Here is a 24,929-nt window from a genome sequence, read left to right on the forward strand (position 1 = left end):
AGAACACTGGCCAGGGGACTTGGAAAAGTTAAGGAAGAGAGGTGCTTCCTACTCAAAAGAGGTGATTACACAGTTGCCTTGGAGGAGAAACACGACATCCACCTCCTCTGCTGACAGTGAGTCTTATTGACAAAAGGATGGACTTGTTTTTATGCCAGGACTGAGCTATGTATGGTATGAAATATTAGATGTAACATGAGAGGAACAACACAGAGAGGAAACTCTATTTACCACCCATGCCAAACAGGGTGCATTTAAATAATACATCAGAGTCCATGCTTCAGCAGTCCTGTGTGGATTGTCAAAGTGTCGGAACAACATTCCTTATGATTCATCTTCTACCCCCTCAGCCTCCTATTTCTTTGACTCCCATGTTGGGGGTGGAAAGAGTAATGCCATGCCTATCACAGGAGACTCTCTGGAAACGCCTGAGGTAAGGAAAGTCATCTACCAACTTCCTGTCCCTTGCCATTCACTGGTTGACAGTCATTTATCAAACTAATTTGGCAGTTGGAATGCATTTCCTCTCCCCTTTGAATCTCTCAAACCCAAAAATATCATATTCCAGTAGGGAGTCACACCAACACATGCACAACTCGAACACATACTCTAGAGTATGATCCCAAATGGGACTGCTACCACTAGGACAACGACCAGCTATTATTAATATTACTAAAGTACAACGACTAATGTTTTGATCATTCCACACACAGTGGGTCTCACTGTTTCTCTCTCACATTCTGATACTGTATCATCGTGTGCATTTATTACACAAATATCCCAATCTCAGCTTCCAGTGCCTTTTAGAATTTCTGGGTATTTTGGCAGGATGATCGTGTGAAAGCTTCCCCTGGCCCATGGACGACCCCACCACCAGTGGTGTCAGTCTCACTACAGGCAAGTTCATGGGCAACAGATAAGCTAACGTTATAGGGATTAATCCTTATAGACGCACTAGTACCTCTGAGGTAGATCAGTAGAAACAGGTGTGCGTGTGCGTGTGCGTGTGTGTGTGTGTGTGTGTGTGTGTGTGTGTGTGTGTGTGTGTGTGTGGTTATTTTAAAGGTTTCAAGTGGAGTACAGACTGAGTACCTAGATCAATAGTATTAATCCCAGTGTACTCCAGGATGTTAATAACATCAATGGGAGCCATAATCACACCGTTTTCCAGGAACAATCATTCACACGGCAAAACAAACTAATCTTTATTGCTTTAAGGGTTTTTGAAATGAATGCAGAACTCAAATAATCATTGGCAGATAAAATTAGATCCCTTAATAGTATTTCTGGCTGCAGGGCCCCAACAAAATCAATATCTAAGACTGAGCATTGATAATATGTGAAAAGTCAATGTTCATATGGGGGTGGAGGCTTGTGTGTTTGTACCTGAGAGGAAATAGCCCTCACTGCATCACTAAACACAGCCGTTGTGGTGAAAATGTTTGTTGTGAGACTCCTAATTGCCGGTCCAGTTGGCTTTCAGCAAATAGATGCTGACAATTAGCGAAAGCATACACCAAATCAAACACATTGGCAACACATTAGCGAAAAGTGGAAAATTCCTGAATGAATGCGTTCATTTCAGATCCACAGGACAGGTTGAACTGTTGACCTTGGCTCTACTTAGGATGTTATTGGCTCTACTGTTCATCTGAAGGGCTGCCGATGACTTAATTGAAATTGCCTCAATAAAAGGCCTGCCACTGCAAACGTCAGCTCAGAGAGGTCATTTTGTACACCTTTTTTTCTGTGTAATCAGCAATATGATGGTCAGCCACTCGTGGTCCTCTATTACCTTTACTAATTGGATTGGTTTCTTGCCATGGGTGTGACGTCCCGACTATCACACTGACTGAGGTCCTTGGAGAAAACACTGGAGGAGTGGTGCTGAAACACCTCCCTGATACACAGGCTTCTGTTCTGACTATCAGGCAAAGGGAGCCTGACACTATAGCAGTTACTGGACTGTGGATACATCAGCCTCAGCTCAGCCCAGACACGGGATCCGTCCCAAATGACACCGTTCTCCCTATTTAGTGCACTACTTTTGACCTGCGCACATAGGGGATCCCATAGGGCTCTGGTCAAAAGTAGTGCACTAAATAGGGAATCGGGTGCTATTTGAGATGGATCCATGGCTACACTTGCTCCATCCCAATGCGCTTCAACGTTAAGGGTGGTATTACTGAAGCCCAGGACTCGTCTATCTGGAGGAGCGAGGCTAATGTAAATGGCTGAGGACCAAGCAGCACGCTAGCTGGTGGTGCTGCAGAGTTAATTGCTTTTTAAACTGGCTTCAAGAGATTATACTAGCCTGTGATGCTCTGAAAGCACAACTTGTTCAGACATGTAAAACCCTTAACTTAGTCTACAATTTCCGCGTACCTGCGGAAATCAAATTAACATAATGCAAAAATCCCAATCAAAATCCGTATGGTTAAGCTAGAGATGAGCTGCGTCTCAATCCACCGAAACCGCCCATACCGCCCTTCCACATCTGCGTTAAAAGGTGGCAGAGCTAGAGCGGTGTTTGTCAGACCATGAGACATCCCGAAAATCGGTCTTCTCACAAAAACGTCTGTAGCATCCGAACAAGATGGCTTTCTCTGTTCTTCAAGGATCTGTTCCATTTAGTGACTATGTTATTCAATGCATTTCTATTGGCTAATAGCAGTAGTGCCAAATTCAATGTTTCATCCAATATTTGTTTTACAATAGCTAAATGATCCTTGGTATGACCATCTTAAAACAATTCTATATGTTAGCTTAGACCCGGGTTAGACAGGGCTTAGACTCTAGAGGGTTAAAACCAAATCAGGTCGGTTACAGATGGCAAGATTTTTAGAGAGGCTGAGGTGCTAGTACAAATGCATGAGTACAGGCAAATCAAAGCCCTATGGTGCATTGGCGTACTAAGAGCATTCATTTTCCCTGCCTGCCTGTCATGCAGGAAACTGTTCTAGCGCAAGTGTCAGCTTAAAAACTCTACCACTTCCTCTATACTCAATACAGTGTTTCCTGTTTGAATTTAAAAAGGTGACAACATTTTAACACTCTCCGGTGAAACCACCACAGGGTATTTGGAACCGAGTGGTCTGTTAATTTCATTATACACAATCTAATTTCCAGCTGAGGAGTATTTTGAGCAGGCAGCGGTATGGAAACCACATTAGGTCCTTGGAGCATAGAGTGAGGTGGACTGCTGAAACGGTCTTTTCAATAAGAAACTGGTCCAAATGAAGCCTCTGCTCACTCTGCCAATCATGGAGCACATATTGAGTAACTTAACATTCATAGCTCAACATGAGCTTATGACGATGAGTTAAATCTTATATTTCAAATCTCCAGTTGAATGTATCCTTTAAAGTCCCAATGCAGCTATTTTTATAGCAATAAAACAAATTCTGGGTAACAATTAAGTACCTTACTGTAATAGTTCTCCATTAAAATTGTCAAAATGAAATGTTTTGCTAGGTTTGTCTGGGAGTGGTCTTTAAAGCGGGGAGGGGAAAACAAAAAAAATGAGGTTATTGGCAGAGAGGTTTGGAACTAAATTTGTTATTGTTCTATTAACTTATTTACCATCTGGTGATGTCACCAGGGAAGCTGAAACTCAACTTCTCTCTACTTGGCAGTGCTTATATCAGGAAAACGGGGGACTTGCGGGTTAGTCTATGTGGTTTCAGGCAGTCAGGGGGAATTAAGTACAGGTGGGAACCATGGTGGTGCATGACATCTGCTTAATGTACTGGGACCCATGACAACATGGTATGAATGCCACCCCCATAAAAATCAACCAGACACTAACGGACCCACCCATTTTAGCACTGCTACAATAGTATTAGACAAAATGGTGGGGAAAGAGAAATATCAGGTACGTGAAGTCTATACAGCAATAAATGGTGGCAGGAACATGCACCAGCACTTATTAACTTACATTTCACGGCCTTGGAATTGTTTCTTTGTTAACAGTGAAGCATGGACAAATGATCAATAAGTTATTTTGCTGAAATGGCTTGACATTTTTCAGAAATAAATCACATGGGGAGCATGCAGAAAAATATAAATACAAATACAAACGCAAACTCTCTGGGGAGAGGTGCCTTGAGCATTTTCATAATGCGTTCGCTCACCCTGCAAATCAGGAAACGTGAGATTGACTGCGGGCCACCCCACCTCTCTGCTACCCAGGAGCACATGTAATTTCCATTGTCCTTTTTTCCCCTTATCATAATAGTATGAGTGAAAATAAACTGAAGTTCACAGAAAAAGGTTAAACAATGCGACAGGAAGTTTATTTTATTTTTGTAGGAGGCGAAGACGTACATAATACAACAGGATGTTCTACTTCCACTGTCCCCTGTCACGTAACATACACACTATTTGATTGTCACCCGTGATGTTACTTTTGTACAACATCCCTAATGACGTCTTCCAATCATTCAACTTGATTCCAGGTACAAGCGGGAAAACACTAGCTGAAATGATGCCTTACATTAAAATCGTATTTAAATTCAACTATTAATCTCAAAAGGAATTTTAGGGGAAAAGTAGTCTAATTTAAAAGCCTCTATGGCATACATACAGGACATAATAAAAATCCCTGAGCGATATATCCTGTATGTATATATTAGACTAATATTTGAATGTAAGCCCAGTAATCAAAATGTGTTCTGCTGTGACCACACAGACGCTTGGTGCCTCTCATCTCTCAAATGTGCTACAACCCGGTCGCATTCCGCTTCGCTCCACAGGTAGTATCACATTTTCATTTCATTTCATTACAGTACAACGGTTTGATTTGTTTGATCGTAGCTAGCTACATAGCTAGCTACATAGCCGTCTTTGTATCAAAGATAATTGTGTAGTCTAGAGCGATTTTCTAGGTTAGCTAGCCAGCTATTGTCGTTCTTTTAACGCAACGCAACGTAACGTAATCAACACTGCTAGCTAGCCAGCTAGCCCCCGAATAGCAGCACTGTAGATACTATTACACTCAACGGAACGACTTGATTAGTGTAGTGTCAACAACGCAGCCACTGCCAGCTAGCCTACAAAGTCAACAACTGCCAGCTAGCCTACAAAGTCAACAACGCAGCCACTGCCAGCTAGCCTACTTCAGCAGTACTGTATCATCTTAATCATTTTAGTCAATAAGATTCTTGCTACGTAAGCTTAACTTTCTGAACATTCGAGACGCGTAGTCCACTTGCCACTCCAATCTCTTTTGCATTAGCGTAGTCTCTTCTGTAGCCTGTCAACTATGTGTCTGTCTATCCCTGTTCTCTCCTCTCTGCACAGACCATACAAACGCTCCACACCGCGTGGCATCGGCCACCCTAATCTGGTGGTCCCAGCGCGCACGACCCACGTGGAGTTCCAGGTCTCCGGTAGCCTCTGGAACTGCCGATCTGCGGCCAACAAGGCAGAGTTCATCTCAGCCTATGCCTCCCTCCAGTCCCTCGACTTCCTGGCACTGACGGAAACATGGATCACCACAGATAACACTGCTACTCCTACTGCTCTCTCTTCGTCCGCCCACGTGTTCTCGCACACCCCGAGAGCTTCTGGTCAGCGGGGTGGTGGCACCGGGATCCTCATCTCTCCCAAGTGGTCATTCTCTCTTTCTCCCCTTACCCATCTGTCTATCGCCTCCTTTGAATTCCATGCTGTCACAGTTACCAGCCCTTTCAAGCTTAACATCCTTATCATTTATCGCCCTCCAGGTTCCCTCGGAGAGTTCATCAATGAGCTCGATGCCTTGATTAGCTCCTTTCCTGAGGACGGCTCACCTCTCACAGTTCTGGGCGACTTTAACCTCCCCACGTCTACCTTTGACTCATTCCTCTCTGCCTCCTTCTTTCCACTCCTCTCCTCTTTTGACCTCACCCTCTCACCTTCCCCCCCTACTCACAAGGCAGGCAATACGCTCGACCTCATCTTTACTAGATGCTGTTCTTCCACTAACCTCATTGCAACTCCCCTCCAAGTCTCCGACCACTACCTTGTATCCTTTTCCCTCTCGCTCTCATCCAACACTTCCCACACTGCCCCTACTCGGATGGTATCGCGCCGTCCCAACCTTCGCTCTCTCTCCCCCGCTACCCTCTCCTCTTCCATCCTATCATCTCTTCCCTCTGCTCAAACCTTCTCCAACCTATCTCCTGATTCTGCCTCCTCAACCCTCCTCTCCTCCCTTTCTGCATCCTTTGACTCTCTATGTCCCCTATCCTCCAGGCCGGCTCGGTCCTCCCCTCCCGCTCCGTGGCTCGACGACTCATTGCGAGCTCACAGAACAGGGCTCCGGGCAGCCGAGCGGAAATGGAGGAAAACTCGCCTCCCTGCGGACCTGGCATCCTTTCACTCCCTCCTCTCTACATTTTCCTCTTCTGTCTCTGCTGCTAAAGCCACTTTCTACCACTCTAAATTCCAAGCATCTGCCTCTAACCCCAGGAAGCTCTTTGCCACCTTCTCCTCCCTCCTGAATCCTCCTCCCCCTCCCCCCCCTCCTCCCTCTCTGCAGATGACTTCGTCAACCATTTTGAAAAGAAGGTCGACGACATCCGATCCTCGTTTGCTAAGTCAAACGACACCGCTGGTTCTGCTCACACTGCCCCACCCTGTGCTCTGACCTCTTTCTCCCCTCTCTCTCCAGATGAAATCTCGCGTCTTGTGACGGCCGGCCGCCCAACAACCTGCCCGCTTGACCCTATCCCCTCCTCTCTTCTCCAGACCATTTCCGGAGACCTTCTCCCTTACCTCACCTCGCTCATCAACTCATCCCTGACCGCTGGCTACGTCCCTTCCGTCTTCAAGAGAGCGAGAGTTGCACCCCTTCTGAAAAAACCTACACTCGATCCCTCCGATGTCAACAACTACAGACCAGTATCCCTTCTTTCTTTTCTCTCCAAAACTCTTGAACGTGCCGTCCTTGGCCAGCTCTCCCGCTATCTCTCTCAGAATGACCTTCTTGATCCAAATCAGTCAGGTTTCAAGACTAGTCATTCAACTGAGACTGCTCTTCTCTGTATCACGGAGGCGCTCCGCACTGCTAAAGCTAACTCTCTCTCCTCTGCTCTCATCCTTCTAGACCTATCGGCTGCCTTCGATACTGTGAACCATCAGATCCTCCTCTCCACCCTCTCCGAGTTGGGCATCTCCGGCGCGGCCCACGCTTGGATTGCGTCCTACCTGACAGGTCGCTCCTACCAGGTGGCGTGGCGAGAATCTGTCTCCTCACCACGTGCTCTCACCACTGGTGTCCCCCAGGGCTCTGTTCTAGGCCCTCTCCTATTCTCGCTATACACCAAGTCACTTGGCTCTGTCATAACCTCACATGGTCTCTCCTATCATTGCTATGCAGACGACACACAACTAATCTTCTCCTGTCCCCCTTCTGATGACCAGGTGGCGAATCGCATCTCTGCATGTCTGGCAGACATATCAGTGTGGATGACGGATCACCACCTCAACCTGAACCTCGGCAAGACGGAGCTGCTCTTCCTCCCGGGGAAGGACTGCCCGTTCCATGATCTCGCCATCACGGTTGACAACTCCATTGTGTCCTCCTCCCAGAGCGCTAAGAACCGTGGCGTGATCCTGGACAACACCCTGTCGTTCTCAACCAACATCAAGGCGGTGACCCGTTCCTGTAGGTTCATGCTCTACAACATCCGCAGAGTACGACCCTGCCTCACACAGGAAGCGGCGCAGGTCCTAATCCAGGCACTTGTCATCTCCCGTCTGGATTACTGCAACTCGCTGTTGGCTGGGCTCCCTGCCTGTGCCATTAAACCCCTACAACTCATCCAGAACGCCGCAGCCCGTCTGGTGTTCAACCTTCCCAAGTTCTCTCACGTCACCCCGCTCCTCCGCTCTCTCCACTGGCTTCCAGTTGAAGCTCGCATCCGCTACAAGACCATGGTGCTTGCCTACGGAGCTGTGAGGGGAACGGCACCTCAGTACCTCCAGGCTCTGATCAGGCCCTACACCCAAACAAGGGCACTGCGTTCATCCACCTCTGGCCTGCTCGCCTCCCTACCACTGAGGAAGTACAGTTCCCGCTCAGCCCAGTCAAAACTGTTCGCTGCTCTGGCCCCCCAATGGTGGAACAAACTCCCTCACGACGCCAGGACAGCGGAGTCAATCACCACCTTCCGGAGACACCTGAAACCCCACCTCTTTAAGGAATACCTAGGATAGGATAAAGTAATCCTTCTCACTCCCCCCCCCCTTAAAAGATTTAGATGCACTATTGTAAAGTGGCCGTTCCACTGGATGTCATAAGGTGAATGCACCAATTTGTAAGTCGCTCTGGATAAGAGCGTCTGCTAAATGACTTAAATGTAAATGTAGTCACCGAGGGTGCCTTTTGCTGTGGATATTAGGGTCTATATTAAACTAATGTTTCAAACTAATCCTACCTTTTTTGATAGGTGGGAGAGTGCAGTGAGATTTCGGAAAGACTAAGGGGAAATGGAAGATACTGATAAAAAAGCTTCTTGTATTACCATAAACACACAGTATAATACAATCCTGCCAATTCCATGGGCAGAGCATAATTCACTTGGTCAAGGAGAAGATTATTATGACTGTCTATGATGGATGAAGGCAGAGAGATACAGTGCATTCACAAAGTATTCAGACCCCTTGACTTTTTCAACACTTTGTTACGTTCCAGCCTTATTCTAAAATTGATTAAATCATTTTCTCTCATCAATCCACACACATTAAACAAAAAGTATTCAGACCCTTTGTTATGAGAGTGGCCAGACGAAAGCCACTCCCCAGTAAAAGGCACATGACAGCCTGCTTGGAGTTTGCCAAAATGCAGCTAAAGGACTCAGACCATGAGAAACAAGATTCTCTGGAAAATTGAACTCTTTGGCCTGAGTGCCAAGCGTCACGTCTGGAGGAAACCTGGCACCATCCCTACGCTGAAGCATGGTGGTGGCAGCATCATGCTGTGGGGATGTTTTTCAGCGGCAGGGACTGGGAGACTAGTCAGGATCAAGGGAAAGATGAACGGAGCAAAGTACAGAGAGATCCTTGACGAAAACCTGCTCCAGAGCAATCAGGACCTCAGACTGGAGCGAAGGTTTACCTTCCAACAGGACAATGACCCTAAGCACACAGCCAAGACAACGCAGGAGTGGCTTCGGGGAAAGTCTCTGAATGTCCTTGAGTGGCCCAGACAGAGCCCGGACTTGAACCCGATCAAACATTTCTGGAGAGAAACCTGCTCCAGGGTGCTCAGGACCTCAGACTGGGGTGAATGTTCACCTTCCAACAGGACAACGACCCTAAGCACACATCCAAGACAACACAGGAGTGGCTTCAGGAAAAATCGCTGCGTAGCAGCGCTCTCCATCCAACCTGTCAAAGCTTGAGAGGATCTCCCGAGAAGAATGGGAGAAACTCCCCAAACACAGGTGTGCCAAGCTTGTAGCGTCATACCCAAGAAGACTCAAAGCTGTAATTGCTGCCAAAGGTGCTTCAACAAAGTACCAAGTAAAAGGTCTGAAAACTTATTTCAAAAATGTCTAAAAACCAGTTTTTGCTTTGGAATTCGAATCAAATTTTATTTGTCACATGCGCAGAATACAACAGGTGTAGTAGACCTTACCGTCAAATGCTTACTTACAAGCCCTTAACACACAATGCAGTTCAAGAAATAGAGTTAAGAAAATATTTTCTAAATAAACTAAAGTTAAAAAAAATGTAAGTAACACAAGAAAATTACACAACAATAATGAGGCTATATACAGGGGGTACTGGTACCGAGTCAATGTGTGGGGGGTACAGGTTAGTATACGTAATTTGTAAAGTGAATATGCAAAGATAATAAAAAGCGAGTAGCAGCAGCGTAAAAACAAGGGAGGGAGGGGGGGTCAATGTAAATAGTCCAGGTGGCCATTTGATTAATACTTCAGCAGTCTTATGGCTTGGGGGTAGAAGCTGAGCATTTTGGTCCTAGACTTGGCGCTCTGGTACTGCGTGCCGTGCCGTGGATTATGGCGCATTGTGTTTAGATTGATGAGGGGGAAAAAATATTGAATCCATTTTAGAACAAGGCTGGCTGTAAGGTAACAAAATTTGGAAAAAGTCAAGGGGTCTGAATACTTTCCAAATGCACTGTACAGTAGACATCTCCTTGTAAGCAGCCTACAGGGCTGTACCTGAACTATATCCCCTGAAAATCTCCCTCTACACCCTGACAGTAGCCAAGAAGAGTAAAAGCAAAACTGCAGAGTCTGCCCTCTGAATGTCAATCTGGGAATACAGCTGGTCTATTCACTCCTGAGCACCAGGCAGGGGAATAGATGGATAGTGTCTCAGGCTGATGGACAGGCAATGCCCAGAGTAATGAAACACTGCATACATTCTGCATCATTCTTAATAACCACTTTCCATCTTCAGATTCCTTCTTCGAACACAACCACTCCACTACGTGCTCCCCCATATAACTTCTTTATCTAGTCCTGGCCTTGTTGGTATGCTGCTTAATACAGATGCCATGGCAACCCAAGCGTGTGGGTATCACGCCGCCCTGGCAGAAATGATTGAGAAAACCTTTTGCAGGTTTGTCATCATGCACCCCAGGGTAAATACTGGAAAGGATTGTTCTGAAAAGCATGTTAGTTTATTTCCTTAGATCTGAGAGGAACTCTTAGTGAGTGACAGCCATGACACTACCTCCACCAGAAACCTTGTTTATTTTTCCTGGCTTTTCCAATTATGTTTTATAAGAAGGCCCCAGGCAATTATCTGTATGCAAATATCACAGAGCAGTGAGACATGAAGAGAGGTAACAGGGAGGGGAAAAGACAGAATGAAAAACAATTGCGGGGAAAAAAGGAAGAACGGAGATGGAGACTTACCGGCACACTTTGTCCTGGTGATGAGTGGTGGTCCAGGCTGGCCGGTGCCCCCCTCCCCTGGTCTGGTGAGCAGCACACGGATCTCGTACTCTGTGTCTGGGTCCAGGTGCCACAGCTTGTAGTTAGGGGAGTTGACAGCATGGGTCTCTATCCAGATCCCTGATGTCATGCGATACTCCACCTCCTTCAGAATGATGGGGCCGTCCCCGAATATGGAGTTGGCATTGAGCTGGATCAGGAGGTAGGTGGGCCCCACGCCCAGCAGCTGAGGGGGTGCGATAGGCCGCGGGGGTTCTGGAGGACACAGGGGGGAATCAAAGCATATGGCTTAGAATAGCATACACCTAAAAGCGTTTCAATTTCTAACTTATCTATTTATGGCAAAAGATTTCCACATCTGTGTGTTTTATTGTAAATTATTTTTCAAAAATAATTTGACTCTTTCTTCCAAATTGATAATCAACCTAATAAGATTTGTGTCATTGTCAGACCCCCAATGAACTAATCAGCATCAGCAACATGTTTAAGTTAGAATCGTCTTATTTTTCATCCCTGAGGTAGACCGAGGGCGCCAAACTATCAAACACTCTCAGAATAACCAGATGGTTCGCCTTCCAGTCAGTCTGGATAGGTTTGGAGTCTGGCCCAGAGCATCCTGGACTAAACTGCAAAAAGTTAACTCTAAGCAAGCCTAAATATCTTATATTGAGTAATAATTCACTTAAAATTAGTGGGGGGGTTTTCGAACCAAGCTAAATTATCTAAAGTCATTGTCAGATCATTTTGCTTATTTGAACTAAAATAGGCTTAATACAAGTAATTTATCTTATTTCAAGATATTTTACCTTAAAACGATTAATGGTAAAAATATTTTGAAAAATATCTTGAAATACGATAAATCATTTGGGAAATAAGATACAGCACAGGAACACCACATCATAATTTTTTTAACCAAATGACATTTACTACATTCACCATTCTCACTGCAATGGAAGCCAATGAAACCCTCCCCTTAGAGAGTTAACTAACTAATGGAAGCGTCCTGTGTAATGTCTGAATAAACATACTGAGGGACATGAGCAGCCATTGTCATGTCATTCCATCACTTTAAGACCAATATAAGGCCTGTAAAGGGTCTGATGTTTCTTTATGAAGAGTGCTGGCAGACTACAGCCCATAAGGAGACGTGTTGTCCTCTCAGACGGAGTTGGTCTCTGGCTCTGCACGTCACACAGGCCTCTTTTTCTCTCTCCTCTCTCCCCGTCCAGATGGCTGTCGGCCGATTACTTTGTTGCAGCTAATTCAACAGCAGCGGCAATACTCAGAGATCACAGCAAGTCCAATCTGACAGTCAGTGTACTGGTGCTGTCCCATCCTGCCTATATCATCTTTGTGAACTCACGTTACCATCACAAAGTCTGGTATTCACACTTCTGCATATAGTACCTTTTATTAATTTCCACCTGTTCACCCTCCACTTAATCATCTGTTAATCATATACTGGTGGTACATGTATTATGACACTGTTAGTCTGAGATGGAATCCAGTGCTTTGGTTCAGCCAATCTGACGTGACCTGTGCTTTTGTCTATGGAACCTAACAATTATCTACAAAAAGGCCCTGTTCAGTTTTTAGCCCTGCAGGGCATACATATAAATATTTTGTTCATGAGACATATTTGTATTTTCTTGAATTAAGCCCAACAGAAGACCATAAATTAGAAAGTCATTGTTTTGCTTTTTTGCATTACTAATACCCAGGTGGATGTAACACTATAATAAGCTGGTTAGTAGTGTATGTTGGTGGTGATTATAGCGTCCCAGCAGAACACACAATACCTGAACCCAGGGACACTCCCCTGTAGAGGGTTCCCTATAGTTTTTAAATGTGTTAGCTTCCTTGTTTTCTAAACAAATTCATCTCTCTCCATCTCAGTAGTTAATGAGACGTGTGCCGCAAAAATGATTTCCGAATTAGGCTAAGCTGGAAAATAAAATAAACCAACAACATAACAGCATTTGAGATGGACACAACTATGGTGGGCCTATTGCACTAGTGCCAGAAAGCACATATGAAAATGCATGTTAAATGTACAGTTCTGTTGGAAAGTATTCAGACCCCTTGACTTTTTCCACATTTTGTTACATTACAGCCTTATTCTAAAATGTATTATATAAAAACATTTTCTCACCAATCTACACACAATACCCCATAATGACAAAGCGAAAACAAGTTTTGAACATTTTGCAAATGTATAAAAAAACAAAAACAGAAACACCTTATTTAAATAAGTATTCAGACCCTTTGCTATGAGACTCAAAGTTGAGCTCAGGTGCATCCTGTTTCCATTTTCTGCAGCATTGAAGGTCCCCAAGAATACAATGGCCTCAATCATTCTTAAATGGAAGAAGTTTGGAACCACCAAGACTCTTCCTAGAGCTGGCCCCCCGGCCAAACTGAGCAATTGGGGGAGAAGGGCCTTGGTCAGGGAGGTGACCGAGAACCCGATGGTCACTCTGACAGAGCTCTAGAGTTCCTCTGTGGAGATGGGAGAACCTTCCAGAAGGACAACCATCTCTGCAGCACTCCACCAATCAGGTCTTTATGGTAGAGTGGCGAGACGGAAGCCACTCCTCAGTAAAAGGCACATGCCTGGAGGAAACCTGGCACCGTCCCTACGGTGAAGCATGGTGGCAGCATCATGCTGTGGGGATGTTTTTTAGAGGCAGGGACTGGGAGACTAGTCAGGACCGAGGGAAAGATGAACAGAGCAAAGTACAGAGAGATCTTTGATGAAAACCTGCTCCAGAGCAATCAGGACCTCAGACTGGCGAAAGGTTCACCTTCCAACAGGACAATGACCCTAAGCACACAGCCAAGACAACGCAGGAGTGGCTTCGAGACAAGTCTCTGAATGTCCTTGAGTGGCCCAGCCAGAGCCCGGTCTTGAACCCGATCGAACATCTCTGGAGAGACCTGAAAATAGCTGTGCAGCAACTCTCCCCATCCAACCTGACCGAGCTCGAGAGCATCTGTAGAGAACAATGAGAGAAACTCCCCAAATGCAGGTGTGCCAAGCTTATAGCGTCATACCCAAGAAGACTCGATGCAGTAATCCCTGCCAAAGGTGCTTCAACAAAGTACTGAGTAAAGGGTCTGAATACTTATGAAAATGTGATATTTCATTTTATTTTATTTTTTATAAATTAGCAAACATTTCTAAAAAACGTTTTTTGCTTTGTAATTATGGGGTATTGTGTGTAGACCGATGAGGGAAAAAACTATTAAATAAACTTTAGAATAAGGCTGTAACGTAACAAAACGTGGAAAAATTCAAGGGGTCTGATTACTTTCAAAGGGCACTGTATTTCTACTTTTCCTTTTAAGGTCACCTCAGGACTTGGGCTACAGGTAGCCTAGCGTTTAGAGCGTTGGGCCAGTAACATAAGGTTCTAATACCCAAGCCTACAAGGTGAAAAATCTGTCAATGTGCCCTTGAGCAAAGCACTTCGCCATAATTTGCTCCAGGGGCACTGTACTAGTATGGCTGCACATATCCAGTGTATGTGACAATAAAACATATTTTAGTTTTGTTTGAATTCCTGAAACTCTTTTCCTGGTAATTTTATTGGGTCAAAATACTGGATAACTAATAGACAACAACTAAAAACAAACCAGAAACCTTCACAATATATTTGATCAAAAACAATTAATTATTGAAGCCGCTGATGTTTATTAGGTAGAAGTAGTTTTCCAAGAAAACAAACCAACCCCATCAACGGAAAAAATAGAAAGAGGAAAAAGGCCATTTAAATGCAGAGGCAATTGCCAATATAATTTGTACTTGTACCTGTAGGCGAGGACCATTCTCATTTCATTAAGATGTTTGGAGGAAACGGCGTAAACACAATAGAGGAGGTCTGGAGTAACTGATACACAAAATGTCTTCTTTCAACTAAAAAACTATAAATATGTTTCCAATAAAATGCACAGTAGCATGCGGAAGGTTTTAGGCATGGTAGGCAGGCTGACTCTCCCCATTTAGGGCATCATAACGGAGGAGTGAAGATAGAGCTAGTTGGGCTGAGCAGGTAGTTGGGTTGAGCAGGTAGTGTGTGTGTGTGTGTGTGTGTGTGTGTGTGTGTGTGTGTGTGTGTGTGTGTGTGTGTGTGTGTGTGTGTGTGTGTGTGTGTGTGTGTGTGTGTGTGTGTGTGTGTGTGTGTGTGTGTGTGTGTGTGTGTGTGTGTGTGTGTGTGTGTGTGTGTGTGTGTGTGTGTGTGTGTGTGTGTGTGTGTGTGTGTGAGTGAGTGAGTGAGTGAGTGTGTGTGTGTGTGTGTGAGTGAGTGAGTGAGATGCAGAGGAATCTTTCATCAGCTGGCATTATTGCTTCTCCCCAAGCAGCCCATCCATCATGTGTGTGGTGACAGTGTGGAATGATATCGCCGAGCCCTCGCATTACTGCTCCTTGAACCTTGTCTCATCCATCTCTCACATCCTTCAGCAGGCCACGCTAATAAACATCCGCCTTTCAGTCGCACAACTTACTGACTGGCCAACCTGCAGCTCAACTCTGCTGTGACTGGTCTAACCCAGCCCCAAGCAGCCCTGGCTCCGGAGCCATTCTAATAGTAATTGATTTTCATTTATTGCCGATATAGTCGACAGTCTCCAAGGCAGTATGTTGATACAAAAAAACAGTGGGAGGAGAGAGAGAGCTACAGCAACTTAATTTTATGCGGAAGGAAACGCTCGGGTCCGCTCTGGCTTTTTTTAAAAAGCTAAATGACAAGATCTGAGAAATGACAGTGACAGGGCAGGCCTTGGAACAACAAAGCGCACGCAGCAATCTCCATCTGACTGATGCTGTTACAGGACACAGAGGAGTGATCCCTTCCACCATCTGTCTCCCCCACCTTACCTCCAGCACGCAGACACTGTTTGGGCAGGCGGTATTAGGCTATCATCTACAAGGTGACAATCATTCTGCCTGTCAAGCCCTGTGGTTATCCAGCAAACATAGTCCACAAGCCCTCGTGGCTTGGAATCAATCCAGTTTCATATTCATATCCTTAGAAAAATATGTTCCTTTCTTCTTGGTGTTTCTCTTTTCTGTGCATTCCAAGTTCTTCCTTTGGCATCATTATGAGGCTTCATCAGAGTTTAACAATCTCTCTTTGAGCCTGGGGTTGTCAAGCAGGAGCCTTTCTTCAGTGTGGGATGAGCTGGCAGTTATCAAGTTTGAATCTACTTTTAAGCAGAAAATATCTCCCAGCCTGCTCCTCTGCTGACAGTCGTGTCTGCCACCAATCAGCCAGTTTGTTTACGGCAGGGAACCACACTGTCCCCCACACATACACACCGGGGGAGATGACAGCACACTATCTACACAACAGTTATTAAAGTGTACACACACACACATACATGCACAAGAAGACAACAGACTAGAACCCCTTAGATTAAGTACATATTTCACATGGTTTCCTGATCATAGAGCCTTGGATAAGATATGAAATTGAAATACCATATTGAAAATTGCACCTAAGGTCACCTCAGCAATCATTTCAATAAGCCGTAAGAAATAACTTTAACGATCAAAGCCGTGAACGGGTTGCTTTCATTTGTTAAAGCAGAGCTCACCAGGCATGTTTGTTTTAGGCTCTGTTCCAATGAGCAACCTTGTCAATAAAGTTTAGTTTCTACTAGGAAGGGGGCAACATGATTACTCAAAAAGCTCTGGGAGCCACGCATACCTCATGACAAAGTCAATTGTGCGCCACAGTGTGTTGTTTCTCTCTCCGCTGGGGGACACATAGTCAATAGTTCTTCTGTGAAAGGAATTTGCCACTGAAATTTTCATTTGTTACAAAGGGAACCAAAATAGCCGGCAGCATCCTCTGTCACTTCGGCTTTGGCAGAGCAGCCACTAATAAACTACTACCCTTAGGTCATAAACGACAATGGGCAACTCCATGCCAGCTCTCATTATGGGCCGCCCGTATCAATGGCCCCAAAATTTCCTTTAAAATTACCATCTTTCGGATCTGTGTAGCAGGATGTCTGCTTTCAAGCGCTAGTGAGATATTGGACCTGTCATTGCAGTTAATGTTGAACTACCTTCTAACACCAGGGTTCTGGGACCCTCTGGCCCAAGTTAAAAATAAGATTTGCTTTACCGATGCAAAAAAAACGGCCTCCCCTTCCTTTTGGTTGGGGGCGGAGGTAGGAATTTGAAGAAGCCAAGATTGATTGTCTGCACTAATTCTTTGTGTGGCTGGAGATATGCAGAGCGGCTCAGAGAGAGAGAGAAAGACGTCTCCTGATTATGAGGTGTCTGTTGAAGCATGGCTGGGAGCCAAGCCTCTCTGCTCTCTCCACTGACCGCATCTGAGAAGCATTTCCACAAGCAGACTTCAACTTGTGTAATTATTCTCCCTTTTGGTGATTCTCATTTGAATATCCAAATAATATTCAAATTCCTCTGCCTGAATAAACATATGCTAGTTGTGTGTTCCCTCACATATTTATTTTTGATATCTGCATAATGTTTATGGAGGAATATTTTTGGAGTTTTGCAACTGAGTTCAAAACTACAATTGCCAAAACTGATGTACACTATTTATTGTAATCAAATACTTTACAATCAGTCAAATAAATATGGTAGATTTATGAGGTAATAATCAGATGCGCATGGATGAATTATACCAGGATATCATCTGATGAGGACACACATACCTCTGACGATGAGTCCGGCGAAGTTGGACACACCAGATCCTCTCTCTGACTGGGTGACACATCGGTAAAGGTCTTGGTCCAGACTAGTCACTTCCTTGAGTCTGAACGAGGCAGCGAACCGCCTGTGGTTGATGTTCTTAGTCGACGCCACGGGAATGTCTTCCCCATTTCTCCTCTGCAAGATAAAAACAACAAGGAAAACATATGTGTTTGCACTTATTGGAAGGACGTGGCATTAAATCGGGAAGATGACGAATTACTTATCAAATCTGGAGTTATTTATTAAAAACAAAGTTTGTATAATCTTTCAAACATCAAGGATGCGTCTGGCTGATAGCACATAAAAGTGTATCTCGGCGGGAAACAATGAATGGGTCTGTTAAAGCACCACTTCCTCTTAGAGCTTATCATCACTGGGATCGTTATCAGACAAGTTGTGTCAACAGCAGTGCCTCATTTACATTTTCACCTCCACAACCGCCGGCACCGAAAAGGTCACATCGCCTCTCTCACTTTTCCACCCAGTCATCCATGAGAGGAGTTCTCTTATTCCCTCCCTACCTCCTTCTCACCTCCATCCCTCTCTCGCTCTATTTCTGTGGGTCTTATCAGTTCACCCTAGGCTCTAGGGAGGGCTTAGATCATGCCCTCACCCGAACAGAAATTTTCCCGCAGCCCTAGCTGACAAAATAGATTTTACTGCATTCTTTCTTAATAGAAATTCCCCCAAAAAGACGTGGCATTTCCTTGAGCCAGGTATTGGATTTGAGAGGGGGTAGAGAGGTGTTTGAGTTTTGAGGAGACAATGCTCAGTGATATACTGAGTGATGAATTGTACTGTGGGATAATTACTGTGGGATAATTGTACTGTGGGTTACTTTTTGTCAGTTGGTGTGATCCATAAACACCAGTTTGACCCGCATCCTTATACATCAATCCAGAGGTTCAACACCATCATCCCAGAAATCCTAGACCCATCCAATTTGCATACCGCCCCAAGAGATCCACAGATGATGCACTCTCTATTGCACTCCACACTGCCCTTTCCCACCTGGACAAAAGGAACACCTATGTGAGAATGCTATTCATTGACTACAGCTCAGTGTTCAACACCATAGTGCCCTCAAAGCTCATCAATAAGCTAAGGTCCCTGGGACTCAACACCTCCCTCTGCAACTGGATCCTGGACTTCCTGACGGGCCCCCCCCCCCATGTGGTAAGGGTAGGTAACAACACATCCGCCACGCTGATCCTCAACACAGGGGCTCCTCAGGGGTGCGTGCTCAGTCTGCTTCTGTACTCCCTGTTCACTCATGACTGCACGGCCAGGCACGACTCCAACACCATCATTAAATTTGCAGATGACACAACAGGAGCCCCTGATCACCGACAACGACGTGAAAGCCTACAGGGAGGAGGTCAGAGACCTGGCCGTGTGGTGCAAGGACATCAACCTCTCCCTCAACATGATCAAGACAAAGGAGATGATTGTAGACTACAATAAAAAGAGGACCGAGCACGCCCCCATTCTCATCGACAGGGCTGTAGTGGAGCAGGTCGAGAGCTTAAAGTTCCTTGATGTCCACATCACCAACAAACTAACATGGTCCAAACACACCAAGACAGTCGTGAAGAGGGCACGACAAAACCTATTGCCCATCAGGAGACTGAAAAGATTTGGCATGGGTCCTCAGATGCTCAAAAGGTTCTACAGCTGCACCATCGAGAGTATCCTGACTGGTTGCATCACTGCCTGGTATGGCAACTAGAGGTCGACCGATTAATCGGAATGGCCGATTAATCGGGGCCGATTTCAAGTTTTCATAACAATCGGAAATAGGTATTTTTGGGCGCCGATTTGACGTAAAAAAAAAAAAATATACACATTTATTTAATCTTTATTTAACTAGGCAAGTCAATTAAGAACACATTCTTATTTTCAATGACGGCCTAGGAACAGATTTTTAACCTTGTCAGCTCGGGGGATCCAATCTTGCATTGATTACATTGCACTCCACGAGGAGCCTGCCTGTTAGCGAATGCAGTAAGCTAAGGTAAGTTGCTAGCTAGCATTAAACTTATCTTATAAAAAACAATCAATCAATGACTGTCATTGCTCCAATGTGTACTTAACCATAAACATCAATTCCTTTCTTAAAATCAATACACAAGTATATATTTTTAAACCTGCATATTTAGCTCAAATAAATCCAGGTTAGCAGGCAATATTAACCAGGTGAAATTGTGTCATTTCTCTTGCGTTCATTGCACGCAGAGTCAGGGTATATGCAACAGATTGGGCCGCCTGGCTCTTTGCGAACTAATTTGCCAGAACTTTACGTAATTATGACAACATTGAAGGTTGTGCAATGTAACAGGAATATTTAGACTAATGGATGCCACCCGTTAGATAAAATACGGAATGGAATAAACGTTTTGTTTTCGAGGTGATAGTTTCTGGTTTAGTCAAGGGTATATGGTTTAGAGAGAAATAGTCGACGCGTTATAATTTCTGTAATAACTTGCGGCTGAATTTGAAAGGGGTTCCTTCGTTATTTTACCGTTCATGTCTTCCATAGAGAATGTCTTGATCTACTTCAAATAATATCTGTGTTTCGTGCAGGCTTAAACCGCCTCGACGTTTTGATACCCGTGTAAATCTCACTAGGATAAGGTAACGTTTGTCAACATATTTTCATAAATCCACTCTACAAATGTTTTATCTTCGCTTATAATTAGCCAATATTGATCAGAGTTACCTTGTCCTATGGATATCTACACAGTTATAAAATTGGCAGGGTGATGTAAGCCTACACGAAACACAGACCTTATTTTAAGTGAATCTAAAAATATCCTATGGAATAAATGAAGGAACCGCTTTTCAGATTTTGCTAGGTGTCATGGGAATTATGACTCACACTTTGGTTGTCAATTCTTACCATGCCCATTATTAAAATAGGATTTCCTGCATATAGAAATTAAAGTTTTTGTTTTCAACATTCATCACAGGTAACTTAAACTCTATTTTTATTCAAACAGTTGAGAGTATTTGTCTCCTAAGCAGACTCTTCAGTATCATTGTCACTTCAGAGCTGTGTGCGTGTGTGTATTTATGTATTATATTAAGTTAAAATAAAAGTGTTCATTGTTCATTCAGTATTGTTGCAATTGTCATTATTACAAAAATGTGTGTGTGTGTGTATGATATATATATTTAATATTTATTTTTATAAATCGTCCGATTAATCGGTATCGGCTTTTTTTGTCCTCCAATAATCGGTATCGGCATTGAAAAATCATAATCGGTCGACCTCTAATGGCAACTGCTTGGCCTCTGACCGCAAGGCACTACAGAGGGTAGAGGTCGACCGATTAATCGGAATGGCCGATTAATTAGGGCCGATTTCACGTTTTCATAACAATCGGTAATCTGCATTTTTGGATACCGATCATGGCCGATTACATTGCATGCCACGAGGAGACTGCATGGCAGGCTGACTACCTGTTATTTGAGTGCAGCAAGGAGCCAAGGTAAGGCGCTAGCTAGCGTTAAACATATCTTATAAAAAACAATCAATCTTATTATAATCACTAGTTAACTACACATGGTTGATGATATTACTAGTTTATCTAGCTTGTCCTGCGTTGCATATAATCGATGCGGTGCCTGTTAATTTATCATTGAATCACAGCCTACTTCGCCAAACGGGTGATTTAACAAGCGCAATCGCGAAAAAAGCACTGTTGTTGCATCAATGTGTACCTAACCATAAACATCAACGCCGTTCTTAAAATCAATACACAAGTATATATTTTTAAACCTAAATATTAAGTTAATATTGTCTGCTAACATGAATTTATTTTAAATAGGGAAATTGTGTCACTTCTCTTGCGTTCTGTGCAACAGAGTCAGGGTATGTGCAGCAGTTTGGGCCGCCTGGCTCGTTGCGAACTGTGTGAAGACCATTTCTTCCTAACAAAGACAACCAACTTCACCAAACGGGGGATGATTTGACAAAAAAATTGTGAAAAAAGTACAATTGCATGAACGCACCTACCCATAAACATCAATGCCTTTCAAAAAAATCAATACACAGAAGTACATTTTTTAAAACCTGCATATTTAGTTAAAATAAATTCATGTTAGCAGGCAATATTAAACTAGGAAAATTGTGTCACGTCAGGGTATATGCAACAGTTTGGGCCGCCTGGCTCGTTGCGAACTAATTTGCCAGAATTTTACGTAATTATGACAAAACATTGAAGGTTGTGCAATGTAACAGCAATATTTAGACTTATGGATGCCACCCGTCAGATAAAATACGTAACGGTTCCGTATTTCACTGAAAGAATAAACGTTTTGTTTTTTCGAAATTATAGTTTCCGGATTTGACCATATTAATAACCTAAGACTCGTATTTCTGTGTGTTATTATATTATAATTAAGTCTATGATTTGATAGAGCAGTCTGACTGAGCGGTGGTAGGCAGCAGCATGCTCGTAAGCATTCATTCAAACAGCGTTTGCCTGCAGTTCTTCGCAATTCTTCAAGCATTGCGCTGTTTATTTCTTCAAGCCTATCAACTCCCGAGATTAGGCTGGCAATACTAAAGCACCTATTAGAACATCCAATAGTCAAAGGAATATGAAATACAAATGGTTTAGAGAGAAATAATCCTATAATAAACTACAGCCTAAAACTTTTTACCTGGGAATATTGAAGACTCATGTTAAAAGGAACCACCAGCTTTCACATGTTCTCATGGTTCTGAGCAAGGAACTTAAACGTTAGCTTTTTTACATGGCACATATTGCACTTTTACTTTCTTCTCCAACACTTTGTTTTTGCATTATTTAAACCAAATTGAACATGTTTCATTATGTATTTGAGACTAAATAGATTTTATTGATGTATTATATTACGTTAAAATAAAAGTGTTCATTGTTTATTCAGTATTGTTGTAATTGTCATTATTACAAATATATGTATATAAAAAATAAATTCGGCCGATTAATCGGTATCGGCTTTTTTTGGTCCTCCAATAATCGGTATCGGCGTTGAAAAATCATAATTGTTCGACCTCTAACAGAGGGTAGAGCGAACGGCCCAGTACATCACTGGGGCCAAGCTTCCTGCCATCCAGGACCTCTGCCATCCAGGCGGTGACAGAGGAAGGCCCTAAAAATTGTCAAAGACTCCAGCCACCCTAGTCATAGACTGTTCTCTCTGCTACCGCACGGCAAGCGGTACCGGTAGGACCAAGTCTAGGTCTTAAAGGCTTCTAAACAGCTTCTAGCCCCAAGCCATAAGACTCCTGAACATCTGGTAACCAAATGGTTACCCAGGCTAGTCACTAACTTCTTATGGCTGGGGGCAGTATTGAGTAGCTTGGATGAATAAGGTGCCCAGAGTAAACTGCCTGCTACTCAGTCTCAGAAGCTAAGATATGCATATCATTGGTAGATTTGGATAGAAAATACTCTGAAGTTTCTAAAACTGTTTGAATGATGTCTGTGAGTATAACAGAGCTCATATTGCAGGCAGAAATCTGAGAAAAAATCCAACCAGGAAGTGGGAAATCTGAGGTTTGTAGGTTTGCCTATCCAATACACAGTGTCTATGGGGTCATATTGCACTTCCTAGGGCTTCCAATAGATGTCAACAGTCTTTAGAACCTTGTTTGAGGCTTCTACTGTGAAGGAGGGGGGAATGGGAGCTGATTGAGTCAGGGGTCTGGCAAAGTGCCACGAGCTCACTCAGGCGCGCCCCCGTGAGAGTTAGCTGCGTTCCATCGCATTTCTACAGACAAAGGAATTCTCCGGTTGAAACATTATTGAAGATTTGTTAAAAACACCCTAAAGATTGATTCTATACACCGTTTGACATGTTTCTACGAACTGTAATGGAATTTTTTGACTTTGTCTGGCCTGCGCGTCATCAATTTGGATTTTGGAACTAAACGCGCGAACAAAAAGGAGGTATTTGGACATAAATTATGGACGTTATCGAACAAAACAAACATTTATTGTGGAACTGGGATTCCTGGGAGTGCATTCTGATGAAGATCATCAAAGGTAAGTTAATATTTATAATGCTATCTCTGACTTCTGTTGACTCCACAACATGGCATCTGGTATCTGTATGGCTTGTTTTGGTCTCTGAGCGCTGTACTCAGATTATTGCATGGTGTGCTTTTTCCGTAAAGTTTTTTTTAAATCTGACACAACGGTTGCATTAAGGAGAAGTTTATCTAAAGTTCCATGTAAAACACTTGGCTCTTTTATTAATGTTTATTATGAGTATTTCTGTAAATTGATGTGGCTCTGCAAAATCACCGGATGTTTTGGAGGCAAAACATTACTAAACATAACGCGCCAATGTAAGCTAAGATTTATGGATATAAATATGAACTTTATCGAACAAAACATACATGTATTGTGTAACATGATGTCCTATGAGTGTCATCTGATGAAGATCATCAAAGGTTAGTGATTCATTTTATCTCTATTTCTGCTTTTTGTGACTCCTCTCTTTGGCTGGAAAAATGGCTGTGTTTTTCTGTGACTAGGTACTGACCTAACATAATCAGATGGTGTGCTTTCGTCGTAAAACCTTTTTGAAATCGGACACTGTGGTGGGATTAACAACAAGTTTATCTTTAAAATGGTGTAAAATACTTGTATGTTTGAGGAATTTTAATTATGAGATTTCTGTTGTTTGAATTTGGCGCCCTGCACTTTCACTGGCTGTTGTCAAGTCGATCCCGTTAACGGGATCTCAGCCGTAAGAAGTTAATAACTCTACCTACATATACAGTGGGGAGAACAAGTATTTGATACACTGCCGATTTTGCAGGTTTTCCTACTTACAAAGCATGTAGAGGTCTGTAATTTTTATCATAGGTACACTTCAACTGTGAGAGATGGAATCTAAAACAAAAATCCAGAAAATCACATTGTATGATTTTTAAATAATTAATTTGCATTTTATTGCATGACATAAGTATTTGATCACCTACCAACCAGTAAGAATTCCGGCTCTCACAGACCTGTTAGTTTTTCTTTAAGAAGCCCTCCTGTTCTCCACTCATTACCTGTATTAACTGCACCTGTTTGAACTCGTTACCTGTATAAAAGACACCTGTCCACACACAATCAAACAGATTCCAACCTCTCCACAATGGCCAAGACCAGAGAGCTGTGTAAGGACATCAGGGATAAAATTGTAGACCTGCACAAGGCTGGGATGGGCTACAGGACAATAGGCAAGCAGCTTGGTGAGAAGGAAACAACTGTTGGCGCAATTATTAGAAAATG

General features: G+C 43.5%; 1 protein-coding gene across 24 annotated transcripts in view; it reads right to left on the reverse strand.

Annotated features, from left to right (window-relative positions):
• Positions 1-24,929, reverse strand: part of LOC139556243 (receptor-type tyrosine-protein phosphatase kappa-like) — a 181,807-nt gene that overhangs the window by 74,985 nt on the left and 81,893 nt on the right. For all 24 annotated transcript variants that reach the window (XM_071369913.1, XM_071369917.1, XM_071369914.1 and 21 more), the window contains 2 exons: positions 17,613-17,787; positions 10,881-11,174 (listed from right to left, as the gene is read on the reverse strand). In XM_071369913.1, the coding sequence (XP_071226014.1) occupies positions 10,881-11,174; positions 17,613-17,787 (469 nt within the window). The remainder of the gene's footprint in view (positions 1-10,880; positions 11,175-17,612; positions 17,788-24,929) is intronic.

The sequence above is a fragment of the Salvelinus alpinus genome, chromosome 27 (assembly GCF_045679555.1).
Source record: "Salvelinus alpinus chromosome 27, SLU_Salpinus.1, whole genome shotgun sequence".
Lineage (NCBI taxonomy): Eukaryota > Metazoa > Chordata > Actinopteri > Salmoniformes > Salmonidae > Salvelinus > Salvelinus alpinus.